Below are 15,524 nucleotides of genomic sequence, written 5' to 3'. Positions count from 1 at the left end.
AATATGTGTAGTCACATTGTTATAACTTCTAGATAAGATATTCAATTTAGCATTCCTTTTTAGGATTAAGTTTGGGATAATTTCTGTCCTCCTATGATATTTTAAGTATATTTCAAACCGAAAGGAAAATCTTGGAAGAACTGTTAGATCAAATAACACAGGACTTTATTTGACAGGCAGCACCTTTCTAACATGTGGCTAAAATGCAAGCTTAACAATACCCTGGGTGGTTGTTTAGAGGTTAACGCTCTGAGCTCAGATCAGTGGCAGCACCTATGATGACTTGTTTTATGTTAGACAGAGTCAAACTGAATTAAGAACAAGTGAAAACTAAAGTTATGTGGATGTTTCATGATGGCACAATCTTTTATTTTAGTAGATTTCGTTAGCAAAGTAATCTTTTCTGCAGGCTGTCCTCTCTTTCTCAGTGGTACCTCCAGGATGGGAGAAACTGCATCTACATTTATTTTAAAGCTTTGCATACCTGTTACCTGGAGGTTACAATATTAATAAAGTTAAGTTTGAAATGAGAGCAGTTAAAACAGCCACAGAGTCAAAATCTAAGTTTAGCTCCTCAGTAGCATATAAAGTGGTTAAGGTTGAAAATGTTATAATGGACTCCATCACAAGCCAGAATGTAAAAATTATAAACCGGTGTCTTTACTGTCGTGATTTCCCACAATTTATTTTTGAATCTCACATGCAAACACACTAAATTGGGGTAAATATTGAAGCTGGTTAGAAAAAACACAGATATTGTTTCTGGGATAATTATCATATTTTTGTTTGCAGGGCTAAAAGTTATCACATCACCATCATCATACTCTGAACGTGTTGGCAGACGAGTTATGATTACAGGGATACTGACGTTAAAATAATTTCCACCGATACTCATATTTGACATATCCTCCTGCTCTGTATTTATGCTCACAGATAAACAGGAAATGATTTTATCTGACTAAGTAGGAGACAGAGACATGAAAGCCTGTATGTCTCTGAACCACAGGAACCTGGATAATGACAGGACATGACTGGAATACCTCAACACTTTATCATCACTGATGTACATATACACATTTACACCCTTTCTATTAGCTCTGCAGAGAATGTACTGAAGTTCACTCTGATTCTAAAGTATAACAAAGTGTATTTTTATTTTCATTTTGGCCATGTGTTCACAGTAAGACGGTATTATCCCTGTCCCATACAATTTACAAAGTCAGTTGCAGTTAATTGGAAGATTCAAAGCTCACACACCAAACATTATTTAACAAATCCCAATATTAGGTTTAAAACCTCAGGAAAGACGTTCTAGTTTAGTCGTAGCTTAGAGAAGGTCCTGCTGGTTTTGACTTATGGTTCTCATTTTAGCTGGTCTTGATAGATTTGACTTGTTGGTGGGGGCTTCCTTTGGGATGTGACTGTGGCACTAAGCATGAATGCTCCACAAAATAAAAGCATTGATACAGTTACCTATTTTCCTCTTATTTGTGACCATTTTTAACCAAAAATGATGACTATCATTAATTAAATTAAACTCCAATAAGAGACCAGATAAAATAACTCCATTACCATGTTACTGAACAGGGAGGTTTTCTTTTTAGGGTGGGTTCCACCAACAATTTCTGTATGCAGGAATTCAGATGAAAAATCTCCAAAAGGAAGATTCTGAGACCCTAAAAAGGTCACTGGTGAGGTCATCAATGTTACTGCAAGTCATAAACATCTTGACAGAGGGTCTAAAATTTTGCCCAAGTGACTGAGACTATGTCCAGATCATAGATGACACTTTCAAATCAATCTAATGTCTCAGTCTTCAAGGTCATGTCCAAGTAATTGTTTAGGCATCATATGGCTGCTCTTCCCTAAACGTGGTTCTGCTATAGTTCTCTTGCTGTTAAAAAGGAGTTTGCAATGTTGCCAGGTTCAGCACTGCGTTTTTAAGAATTTTTATAGATGGATTAAGACGTTCTAATATTAGTTAAGGTTTTATTTTACAGTTGTCGACTTCAATATCTTTGAATAAGCAGCACAGCAATATGAACCTAAGTTTATCACAATCTCTCAGATGCACTTCCTGTTCTTTCTCCTCAGTTTCCTGTCTGTTTTCACTGCCACGCAATCCAATAAAGGCAAAAATTCCAGAAAACAATCTTTAAAAATATCCATCATCCTCTTTGACTCTTGATTGTGGTTTGCAAGTACTGTGTACGTGCAAAGCTTGAATTTTGTTTAAACTATACAAACTTTTATCACAAGTCTTTTAGCAAACCGCAACCATTCCTAACCCCAAACAAACTAAATTCTGGCCTGTTTTCATTAACGTGTCTTTCGTCTTTGAGGACATAAATTACTCATGACCCTGTTTTACCTGGAGGTGAATCTGAGGACTTTGGAGATGAGGCCGGTTGCCAGGCTGTTGACGCTGGCCTCCGACGGTGACCGACACAGGGCCCCGTCTGACCGGCCCAGCTCCGTTTTCTTCTGCTTCTTCCTGAGCTTCCTTCGATAGAATGCCTCCAGCAGCTCCATGGCTTCGACTTACAGTCCACGTTATTCTAGTTTCTTCTCTATTGCTTTCTCCTTAAAACTTCCCGAGGTTCTTCTTTTTCTTTTAGAAAGTCCCGAGAAGATCCATTTCCAGACAGTTGATCCTTTGCTCCTTGGAACTCTTTGATGTGTTCCCTTCTAAAAAACGTCTTTCTAAAAACCAATTTCTACTGAACTCCACTCAACTTCAACTACATGCTTTGCAAGACTGCCAAAATGCCATATCCCGTACAGAAATCTACTCTCAACTAAAATCTACTTTACTGAACTTTAATTCATTACTCCAACTATTGGTTGTCCTCTCCTGACATACTTTTCTTTAACTTCTAAAGTACTTTTTTTTTTTTTTTTTTTTTTAGCTTTTTCCACCTTTTACCTCCATTCTACCTTGCTTCTATTCATAACTAACAAAAATAATTTTTTCCAGTGTAATCTGCATGTTTAAAAAAGCTGCAACACAAATCTATCCAACGGCTCTGTTTTGGAGGTTTTTTTGCTCCTGTTTTCCATCTAAACTTCTGCAAAAAGTCTTGCGTCTACTGTCTCTATCGCCTGTCTGTCCCACTCTCAGATCTGCCTCTTCGCTCAACTTTCAGTTTGATGATGGCAGATCAGGTCGAGTCGGGCTGTGTCGGCCCCCGGCTCCCAGCTCGTTAAGCAAATGAAGCAATTATGCGTCATTAGGCTGCCGTATGATAAAAGCATGAAATAAACATCCCTGGCAAAGCTCGTTCTGGACAGTAGCTGTTGATGTGGTGTGTGAATAGAGAGACACTGAGAAGAGACAGAGAGAGAGAAAGAGAGAGAAGGGAGGGAGGAAAAGGGAGAGGAAGGCTGAGAAACGGCGAGATGGAATGAGTAGCAAAAAAGGGAGGGAGAATGGAGAGAGATAAAGTTTGGTTAGACCATCAGGGTGGAGGCAGTAGGTATGAAAACGAACTGATAGGAGAAAGAGGGCTAGTGAGCCAGATAAGTAGGGAGTTTTGGTAGAGTCAAAGGCAGGAAATAAAGGATAATAAAATTTTGAGCAAGTCTGGGACTGAGAAATAAACAATAACAAATCCAAAGGTGAGAGAGGAAGGGAAGAGGAGCAGAACAGTGAGGAAGAGGATAAAGAAAGGCGAGGAGAGATAAACAGAAAAAGAGAGAATTATTGAAAACAGTCAATTGCTGTGAAACAGATTTTGAAGCCGCAGGGAGAAAGATGTCTCATGATGCTGCATGTGGTCCTAATGTGAACAATAAACCGATTATCGTTGACTGCTCGGGGGACCACTTTCAGAAGGACTGGTGACGTACGGAAAAAGGTTAAGGATCACTGATCAGAGGTTAGGGAAAGTTAAAAACTTAAAAGGCTTTTTTTTTTTTGTTAAGCAGGTTATCACAGAACAGGTTTGTTAATGTTTCAGCCTTGCAAGCAGCATGTCATGGTTGGCAATAAAATACTTCGCCAATCCAAACTGGGTGAGGTAAAACAGTAATAACTCTGACGTACGCAGACATATGTTGGCGGTTCCAGTCCAGTCATAATCTCTTAAGAGGAATGAAATATTCATAATGTTACTGCAGTAAAAGAAAATGCACATATTTGTTTTTTTAATGCTATATTTATGCATTTCTTGCATAAAATTAGCAGATGTGACAGTGTAACACTGTCACATCCACTAACTCTTTGCTCCTGATGGTGATGGAGCTTGGTGAGTTACTTCACGAGGATAAAAATGGAGGTTGCCAGTTTCTGTCTCCTTTCTGGGGAATTATGCTGAGTTTGTTAATTTTCTCAGAAGGATAATATTTCAAGGATAATATAATTACTGTACAAAAACTTGGCATTTTGTTTTATCCTTGGGATTTAAATGCTAAATAACAAGTGTTAACAGTAGTTGTAGCAGTAATTTCTTTTAAGACCAGTAAGACTTCTTTATAGACATTTGACGGATTATTGATAACCTAGGAAGGTGACCTTCCCTGCACTATTGCAAATACGTGTTTGTTTCGGATCCCTGATGTCATTCTGTATATTCTTGATTTAGCTTTCATATCTAAAAGATGAGTAGAAGCTGCTGCAGGTTTAACCAAAAGGTGAAAGTGTAGTGTGTCCTCCCACTTCAGTAGCAGATGCCTACAGCTGGGTTTCCTGGGCGTCATGTGTCATCGGAATGGCATTAGATGTATCTGAGATCACAGAGAGAAAGGGACGATGAGGAAATCCTTTCCCTTCGCAGTGTCTGAATCAGGTGCCGAGGACGGTCTGACCTGCAGCTCTGTTCTAGAAAAATTAACTCAACTTTCTGTCCTAATGCTGCAGAGCTGTGTGCATGAGAGAAGCTACCTGTATTATGGAAATCTTCAGTGATATCTGTATATTTCACCAGTGCTTCAGATTCATATGTTCAGTAATAAGCCATTCCATACGTATAAAAAGGTCAGTCAATCAGAAAGTAGTGGACTTTAGGGAGCATGGCATCCTAATTCAGCTCCTCACGAGTAGTTATTCATATAAAGATAGAATATAAAGCGGACATGAGCTTGAAATCATATTTAAAATCATATTTTAAATATAGTTTGGATCAGTAATACAGCATATAGTGTTATCAAGATAGCAAAACTGACTGTACCACACACTACATGGCTATTGCCTCACTAGAACCTGTGGGCTGCATACCTAAATATAAATATCTTGTGTGCATCAGGATCTAGGTGCTAAACTAACGGTTTAAAATATAAGCTAAATAAAAATAAAAACTGAACCAAGCTAACTTATATAAAAGCAACTTTAAGATTTAGAGAAAAATCTAACAAAAAAAGATGTCAACTCTTATCTAACAAGCACTCTATAATTTTAACCAAATGGAACCAAGAAGCTAATTCTAAGCTATTAAGATAAGATAAGCTAACTTTAATAAGACCTAAAAGCTAACCATATGGTAATTAAAAAAAAGAAAGAAAGAAGCTAAATCTAAGCTATTATGACAAATAAACCAATTTCAAACTGTGAGGATCCAAGCTAACGGGATGTGCAAGCTAATTCTAAGGTTATGGGCCCAAAGAATCAAATGTAGCATAATCAAGAGGCCATAGTAACACTGGTTTAGGCAATCTATATGTCATTAAGCTAAAGCAGAGGCCAGGATTTAATCCATCCCAGAAGCCATTTACTGCACTTCTTTACCTAATCTTCCTCCCAGCTTTTTTATCTTTTGTCCACTTCCCTATCACAGTGATGGTTAAAAAGAAGCCGTGGTTATAAGACCGTTTATAACTAAACTGTGTGTTTGAGGAAGGAAAAATGAAACGGATAATTTAGTAAGTGCTCTGATTCCACAGTTTATTTACTTACCTAAGTTTAGCTTAGCTCAAATATGGAAATGGAGGGAAAACTGTTAGTTGGTACCATCCCCCCATCCCCCACTCTGAAATAATTATAATACTATGTAATTAAGTAAATACTAATATGTTCGCCAACCATAGCTTGAAGGATAGACTACAGGCAAGTCCAGTCTTATAAAAGACTGAAAAGTTCAATCAGTTTGCAGTATATATTAGATCTGTTCACTTAAAACTACTGGAAAAGCATCTGTTTGGTGTAGAACAAATAAATGTTTAATTTTCTCTTGTGCTTTTCTGAACAGAGACCCTATCTGTTGTCGTGGGAAACTGTTCCAGCCCATAATGATCTGTCTCACTTGCCCAAAATCCAAAATTGAAGAGAGTTTTTGTTACTAGTGTGTTTGTGTCAAAACACAGTTGTGACACACACACACACACACACACTATATTTTATATATATATATATATATATATATATATATATATATATATATATATATATATATATATATATACACACACACACACACACACACACACACACACACATCTTAAACATATATGTGTTTGTTAAATATATATCTTCTTTATATATCTTTAAAATCAACAATTTAATCACTGTTATTTAATCAAAATACTGCAAACCACAGAGTAAGAATAGCCGTACACAATATCTCACCAGTTAATGTGCTCACTCAGGGACCACTGGAGCTCCTTCCATTGTTTTGGGTATGTCCCTATAGACTATTAGATCCCTAAAAACTATTCTAGTGTCTGTTTAAACTGTATAACTGAACACACTATGCAAGAAAAACAATAATACGGGTTTCCACTCAGCTGAGGTGCGTTTGAGCCTATTAGAACACCTGAAACCTACTCAGAGATTGGTTTGATGCCTCTGAATTAACGCCATGCTAGTTCAAGTTATGGATAAGGAAAATCTGCCCTAGGTTTTAAAAAAAGTTCAGTTTGCTTAAGTTGCATTTTCAGTTTAACCCCTTGAGGTGTAAGTCATTATCAATCAGTGATTATACCAGTCCTAATCCTATATTTCAGAGAAAGGCAAAAACAGGGTTAGAGAGGATACGGGTCATCACCAATAAAGACCTCACAGGTTAATAATGTGATGGTGGATGCTATTTACACGAGTCTGCTGTATCCCAAAGATGCCTTATACCTTCTTCTTCACACCTTTTCTTTACTCCCTTGGTGCTTTCCATTGAAGATAAGGTAAAGTGACGAGGAAAACGAGTTAGGAGGGTTTTCTTTTATTTTTTTTATTCAACCACAGCAATAGACAGAGTCAAAGACAGGTGTGGTTCTCAGGCCTGAAGACTGAAGCCCACATTTAAACCTTCTATGGGACCTCAGTAAACACCTCCTGATGAATTAATGAGCTTAGTCGCTATCTTTGTGTCAGATGTGAAGTCCATTTTGTAAATTTTAGCTTATCGAGCTTATCGAAAGGAAGATAGACTACACAGTCAGATCGCCCCCTGGTTCATCCAATCGTCATAAACACTCATCACGAGGCTTCAGAATGGGTCCGCATGACATCATGGTAGACCAACCAAAGATTTCTATTCAGGATGCTTTGAGTGCTGTGTCTCTTCCTATAATGCCTTATTGTAATCCCCAGCAGTTAACCTAAGTAAAGTAAACCAGAGTGAAGCCAAATGGAGATTAGGAGGTATGATTAATCCTCAAATTGATTGATCGAGGTGAACGCATGCACTGACTGGCCTGCTCTGTTTGTGTTTGAGCTGTGCCTGAGAGGGAGTTGTTTGTGTTAGAGTAGTGTATGTGAGTAACTATGTGATGATGTTGCTTCAGAAAAATGTGGTGATTCAACTAAAGAAACATTCTGAGGAGGAAAAAGGAGTGAAGAGAAAGGGAAAGATTGTAGGAGAGATGAGGGAAAGTGGGATGAAGAAGGCATAGAAGAGCCTGTGTGTTTATAAATCATTCTGTCTGTCCTCTCCAGATTAACACCCAGCCTCATGGGACTCTGATGGCCCACTTCCTGTTTCTGGATGACCAATAAGACACGAGCACCACTCAGTGGCATCTGATAACCACCCAGGGCCCAGGGAATTGTGGAAGAATGGAGTCACTCTGCTTGTTTATTTGGCTCCTTGAGACTACTGCTGGAGTACATTTTAATGACCGTGTTGTTGCAGGCACCATGCTCAAAAGCATGTGCAGGAAGTTTGCTGTGGAGCCCCAGCCACCCTTTCCCAATGAAAGTCTTGGATATGTCGTGAAGCTATGAGTTTCACACGTTGCAAGGCAAAAAGAGAGAGAGAGGGAAAAAGCAGTTTGGTGTGCAGGCTTGTGCTTAGTCACACTAGCACCCCCTTGAGTCTGTGATGTTAATTACAGACACACAAACCCTTCCAGAACATGAGCTCCGTATTAGGATGAACCCCTGGTGCAGTGGTGTTAGCATTTATAGACTTTGTCACGAGAGACTGATGGATGTCCACACCACAGATAATTCATCAGTTCTTTAGTTAACGCAGACTAAACTAAACACCTTTGACTGCAGAGCTAAATAACACTAAAACAATGAGGCAGTTTCAGCGTCAAAGGTCCTTGAGGTCTGCAAATGAAAATTTTAAGAGATAAATCTATTTTTGTATTGGATTGTGAAATCAATCCCCAATTACTTTTGTATAATATAGAAATAAACCAAATGATTATTATTTGATTCATAAGTGATATATAAATGGGCAGGAGGTTAACACTGTTGCTTCACAGCAAGATGGTCATGGGTTCGAATCCAACACTCAGACCAGGATTTTCTGCATGTTCTCTCTGTGTTTGTGTGGGTTCTTTCCTGGTACTCCGCTTCCTCCCACAGTCCAAACACATGTAGTTAGGGAATATAAATTGCCCGTATAGGTGTGAATATTGGAATATCTGTGTGTGTTATCCCTGTGACAGACTGGCATCCTGCCCAATGTCTACCCCGACTTTTACTCTATAACAGCTGGGGTAGGCTTCACGCAATCCTGAATTGGATCCGCGGAAGTAAATAGATGGAGGATATTAAGTGCAGCTTATCTTAGAAGTTGTTCCTGCAGATTGAATTCAAGTTCCAAAGAAATTAAAATCCTGTAAGAATCAGGAACATCGTTTCAAGTGTTTATTGTAAATGAGCTCTTCAACACTGTCTGAATTTTGTGAAAAAAAAAAAAAACGGTCAAAGCTGATGACATCACAGAGTTTACACAAATTACAGGAAGCTATAAAGATGATGATGCTGATGAAGTCACTGGTTGGTGGTTACCATAACAACACAGTTTTATTTCCTGTTGAGCTGAGCTTGACTTTTAAGGTCACAAACACACAACAGGACATCGCAATAAATATCACACCCAAAGGAAACACATGCAGGACATCCTAATACCGGTGCCGAAGACATCCTCAGCTGACCGCCAACATCACTTCCTGTTTTAACCTGCATGGCATAAACCCAACTGACATTTAGAAAAATAAAGGGAGAATTATTGACTCTGGAAGGAATTGTTAATGAATAGTTGGCAGGAAATCCCAGTGAGCAACACAATGGCTGTAACCATAATTACATGCACACTGTCATCCTCTCTTTTTATGGCCCTCTTTGTTTAAATGTGTATGATGTCACTTACATACTGACATTAAAAAGCTTCTTATTCTAAATTTCTGCATTTAAAAATAGTTTCCAAATTTAACCAAAGCCATCAGCTCTAACATGTCCTTGTATTATGTTGAAGAGATATCAACAGAAGTTAAACTTTGCCCAGACTGTACTACAATGTAGTACCAATTTCTGCCACAAGATGCAACACTGAGTTAAGTTAACCTTTATTTAACCAGGCAAAAGAAAACATTCTTGCTTACAATAGAGGTGTCCAAATTCATAGGCTGCATCCTCCTGAGGCCGCATTTATAGACCGATTACATCACAGCAGCGTGATGAAGGCTGTCCAAATTCGTAGACTCCTCCAAATGCAGCCGACAAATGAGTCCTTCTTTTCCCCAGATTCGAAGGATGGGTCGGGTGTATCCTTCATGACCCACTATATCCCAAAATTCATAGCACGGCCCAGCCAGTTCTAGTTTCCAACAAGGGCGGCAGCTACTTAGTTTTAATATTACTCTTATTACTCTTTCTGGGTCACAAAATAAACTTTTAAGATGTTTTCAGGCGACAATGTAGCTGTGTAAACTTCAAATATCTGCTCGGTTTATCAAGACATCACATATTTACAAAAGTGCTTCGACGTTTTCGGAGACGTCTGTTACCCACCCGCTCAATAGCTAGCCGAGGCAAAAACAGTGAACTCCCAGCACAGTGTTTTCAAACCCCACGCAGTCTGTTGCTACAGGTTAAACATGGTATATAAGTCATTCAGATAAAATAAAAATGGATTGTTTTTTGGTTTTTTATTTGTTCATGAGTACATTGATTTGGCTGCGATTACAGCTGAATAAACGTCAACCGAAAAACCGATTAAACAGAAGTGTTAGATGATCGAGAATTTACTCCAGTGTCCTGTTATATTTTAGATAGCAAGGAGCAGGCGGCCTAGTTTATTAAACTCCACCGAGACAGCTGGTGACGCAAAATTGAAGGTTAGACTGTCCAGCTTCACAGCCCCTCACTTCTGGCCTACCCGGCCTTCGGAGGACCCGGCCCACGTAGACCACGAAGGCTGGGTCCTCAGGAGGATGCAGCCTCTGAATTTGGACCCCTAATGACAAACAAACACCAGCACATATCTAAGGCAACACAACACACCCAGTGGTAAAACGTTGCCCCTAGTGGTGAAAATTTGATCTTTTCCTGCAGTAGGTAATTACAAAAAGTACCTTTTAATATATCTTAGAAATTAAGTTTCTTAGTAATTTTAATGCAACTGATTTTAAAAAGTGAGAGCTTGTGTTAAAGTACCTTTTTTGTCTCTCAAACAGCTCCTGATCCTAAGAGCTTGAGCAAAAAATCCTAAAATGTAATCGATGGCACGCTAATTTTAGCCAATTATATCATAACCACATGAACACAAACTCTTCTCCATGGTTATATTTCTTGCCTAGAAAGGCAGAAAAAAGAAACCATCTAAAACCCTGGTATACTACAGCCGCATGTGGAGAACTCCAAAGACAGACAGGTGGCAAAAAAATGATTGGATAACTGCCATTTGAGGGCACAACTGATTGGAAGGTGAGTTGATACAGGCTTTCAGCCACCTCCTACCTGTTTCTGATGCGTAGTTGGACTGCCGAACATGGTGGGCTGTGACGTAATGACCGGTGCGTCTTTTGTTCCTGTTGTTCTTGTGGTGGTGGTGGCGATGGAAAGGAAGAAGGAGGTGCAGGAAGAGCAGAAAGAGAAGCCGTTGAAGGCATAAACTCTTCGATGTATCCCGGATCGAGCTCCCTGAGGAACAACATAGACAGAAAATTAAAGTTAAACAAAATTTTTCTGTTTCATCCATCTGCAGCTGAACAAGGAAGCCAATACGGAACTGCAGTTCTTCTAATGGCCACTTGAGGCTGGCTCAAAAAGTGAGGCAGCCTTCACAGACTCCAATGCTAAAGTGTTCAACTCTACATTAGAAATAAAAAGGGTTAAAACCTGCTATGAAAAATAAGTTGGTCTCTATGATTAGTTTCCTGCTTTAGAGAAAATTTTCAGGGGAATTTGCTAAAAAAAAAAATCGGTCACTTACTTAGATTTTGTAAAGGCTTAAAATTTGGGGGTTGATTTGATTTACAGGAGTAGAGGCACAGAGAGCTGTAGGCCGCACCTCCTCTAATTAAAATCACCGAAATTCCTGGTTTTGGTTTTTGGGCCATTTTTAATGGAATTATTGGACATATAATAAGGCTTGTTTTGTCATACAGCACATCCAACTTAGCACACCACCCTCTTATCCAAATATGGTTACTTCGGGCTCCAGAAACCATACAAGGCAGCGGCTAAAAAAAAAAAAAAAAAAAAAAAAAAAAGGCCACTGGTTGATCCACATCCATATATAAAACCAGTCTATGATCCTTTCAGAGATGCTCATTTCAAAGAGCTGCCTTTATGACCACCTTCATGTGATGAATTAAATGGAACTCTGGAATTTGTAGCTCTAAAAAAATAAATCTATTTTAGCTGCTTCTTCATTCCTAAACGGTAACTGATTGTCTGATTTGGCAGGTTTTTTATACCCTTCTTACTCAAGAAGGGATTTTTGCATCTTCCTGGGTTGAATCCAAGAGATCTGGTTTGCAGTTACGCCAAGGAGCCAGTTGTACATATAAAAAAATAACCTGGCATATTCTGTGTCCTAACAGGCTCTGAACCAATAGCATTGTTAGAAAACAAAAGGTGAATATTTGAGTGATCTGTTGCGGCACAGCTACTTAAACCATCAAACAAAGACCAATCCCTAATAAAGCTGGGTAATAAACAATGAAGAGACACTATGAGTCATGTCATAATCACTGCTCTGCTGTTCTAAGGTACTATTTTTAATGCCAAAACTGGCACACACGATCCATTCACTGCCTTTTTCATTCACTTATTGATCTCTGTTGGGTTACCTTTAGTAACCTTTATATTTCACAATAAAAACCTCCCATGAAGGAAATGGGAAGAGTTGTATCTTTTTGAGTCAGCAAAGGAGAAGTGAAAGCGTCAAAAATGCATTTAAAGTTTGTTTTTTTAGTTTTCTGACCTTGTTATTTGTGACCTGAACCGAGTTATGCTGCGCTGACTTTCTCCCCCAGAGCAGATCTGGCTAATCTGCAATGAATCAAAACTTGACGGCTAAAATAAACCAAACCCCGCTGTGTTCAGGTCCAACAGGTTCAGACAGGACGGTCTGCATGCCTCTTCTCTGTTCTGATCACATTCACAATTCAGACATTCATCAAACGCCACAAGGGGTCGGACAACAATAAGAGAGCGCGCTCAATGAGCTGCAGTTTAAAGGGTCAGCTGTGGCATTAACAACAGTGGGGAGGTCGGAGGTCACATGATCTTGGAAGATGAAATACTCCTGTGAGTCCTTTTGTTATCTGAACAAAGAGAACACAGAAAATGAGTTTCTGTTTTTACTCTGTGGGCCAGTGAATCATCCATCTGCTCTCACACACACACACACAAATGGGAGCCACAGATGAACCATCACGACTGTTTATTTGTACATCTGTACTTAAACAAAGTCCAGTATTTAACGTCTGCTATCATTTCAATAAGAGTTCAATAAAGAGACAAAAACAAAGAATAAAAGTCTTTATCAGAAGAGAAAATCACTCACCTGACCTCTCTTCCTCTCTAACGTTTGCTGTAGATGTGTGATGAAATAAAAATGCAAAAATAAGACTGTGATTTTGTGACAAGTTTCCCTCTTAGCCAAAGACATAACTAGACTGATAAACTAAAAATTTGGAACCACTTTGTTTTCAACTCTGGGTTTATTTTGTATTTTACCCAAAATAACAATGAGTGTTTAGCTTAAATGAGGCCGCATCCATCCATCTCTTTCCCCAGCATAGAATCATAATCTCTGCTGTGTATCCTGGGTCTGCCTCATGGTCTGTTCCAAATATTGATTTTCAAGCTAATTAGAACTGTAAAAACTTGCTTTTTACCTTATATAGTGTATTTCCATGTACACTTTCATATGTTTCAATAAAATTATGTACCTATTTTCCCATTTTCCTAGCAAAACATAAAGTAATGGCATATGGCTCATGATGTTTGCATGGTTCTGAATGTTTGGCCTAAATCTGGACCCTTTGTAGTTTAGGTTCAACTGACTTGGGGTGAGTGTGTTTGCCTTATATGGGCCAAATATAAGTATGTTGTGGTATTTAGGACACATATGGCCTACAAAATCTCAACACAACTAAATTCCAGTGTAGCTCATGACCACCTGTGGTACATGCAACACTTCTCCATACAGTAAGTGTTAAAAGCAGCACACATTAGATGTGTCTGCTATCTGGAGTATCTGTCTTGTACTGATATACTCCTGACTGCAGCAATGATTCTCTCTGATTTAGAAAAAAAAACTCCTCAACTCAATTCCACAGGGAATCGTTTTAAAATCTTAATTTTGATCATCATCAGACTTTCATGTTAAAATATCTAAATTTACAGCAAAAATACAGATGCTTACAGCCTGTTAAGGTCTAGTTAACTATCCCCATTTAATATTGTATATATTAGACAGCATTAACTCTGAGGTATCTGTGTGCAGTTCATGCTAACATATGGCATGAACTGCATGTAGTGTATTGATTACTAAATAGTGGAAAGGGGGTGGGATTAAATAAGTTCCTGCTCCTTTTTGAACATGAAAGCTTTTTGTTTGTTTGTTTCGTGTTTTTGTTTTTTGTATTTGTGGTTGCTTTGTTTTCCATTTGTTTGTCTCTTTTATTTCTATGTGGTTGTATTTTTTAACATGTTCAAAATAAAGATTCAATTCAGTTCAAAGTTGAGGGCAAGATGGGGGCAAATGATTTGATTAAAACTGTGCTGGGAGACACGGCAAACCTTCTAGCAATGGCACACGTTGAGGTACCATCCTGTGGGAGTTGGACTACCTGTGTAACCTCTGTAGGGTCCAGGGTCACGCTACCAGTAGTGACACCACCCTAGCTAAATGGAAAACTAGTGAAAAAACCTTATTCTGAGCAGTGTATTATGATTGAAAATCAAATCAAAGGCAGTTCTCCATCGTTCCTCCACCCAGCAGAGCCATTTATATCTACAACCCCTTTAAAAACAGAGAGAGAAAGCACAAAACACAACACACCCAGGGTTACACTATGAACTGCGGACATTCCACCACTGCATTATCAGAAACACACACACACACACACACACACACACACACACACAGGTGCATAGATAAAGGCCCATTAAAATAAAACCTGTTGGGCTGGTGAGAGGAATGCAAGGCAGCCACAAACACCCAGAAATCACCAGAACAGGAGGGACTGCGTTGTCACATTCCACTTTCCATCTCATCTCACACACACACACGCACACACACACACACACACACACACACACACACACACACACACACACACACACACACACACAGCGTTTTGGCCCTGACCTCACCTGAGTTCATCAAGTTCAATAGCAGTGTGAGTCACAACTAAAGATGAAAAAATCAATAAAAACATCATAAACAGTAGTTTCATTTGAAATTGGAGATGGTCTGGTAACATTTCTCAAAAAAGTACCAAATCTGTCTGAATATGGCTGAAGTGGAGGAAATATATTTTGAAATCATCCACAGGAGAGGAAACAATCAGTCCACAAACTGGTTTTATGTCACACTTCCATCATTAGAGGTAAAAATGACCCATCCAGCAGGTGAAGATCAGGTAAGGATCTCTGCTGTTTCTGGGTTACAAACAGTGGTGTTAAAGCGCACAGAGATACACAAGAAAATGTTAAGTAAGTAAATCATCACTAAGTTGAACTTGCCATATGTCCAACTTATCTGTTTCTGAAGCTTTTATTTTGAAACCTTCCTCAGCAGAAAAGTTTTACCAAGCTGCCATGGAGACAGTTTAGTGTCATGTGACCTGCGTGTGGAATTTTGTCACATGATATGGTTGCATGTACGTGTAGAGAAGGGTGA

The 15,524-nt window shown here is 38.9% G+C and overlaps 1 protein-coding gene across 3 annotated transcripts in view; it reads right to left on the bottom strand.

Annotated features, from left to right (window-relative positions):
- shroom3 (shroom family member 3) overlaps positions 1-15,524 on the bottom strand; it is a 66,070-nt gene that overhangs the window by 30,780 nt on the left and 19,766 nt on the right. For 2 of the 3 annotated variants that reach the window (XM_087843487.1, XM_006782097.3), the window contains exon 3: positions 11,123-11,305. In XM_087843487.1, coding sequence (XP_087699613.1) covers positions 11,123-11,305 — 183 coding nt within the window. Of the gene's footprint in view, positions 1-2,371; positions 2,452-11,122; positions 11,306-15,524 lie in introns of those variants that run through there. The other variant, XM_035916140.2, reaches the window with a different exon arrangement.

This window comes from Neolamprologus brichardi, chromosome 7 (genome assembly GCF_056152115.1).
Source record: "Neolamprologus brichardi isolate AB-2024 chromosome 7, ASM5615211v1, whole genome shotgun sequence".
In the NCBI taxonomy this organism is placed as follows: Eukaryota; Metazoa; Chordata; class Actinopteri; order Cichliformes; family Cichlidae; genus Neolamprologus; species Neolamprologus brichardi.
Note: the sequence above shows the minus strand (reverse complement) of the source record. Positions and strands in the feature narration are given on the sequence as shown.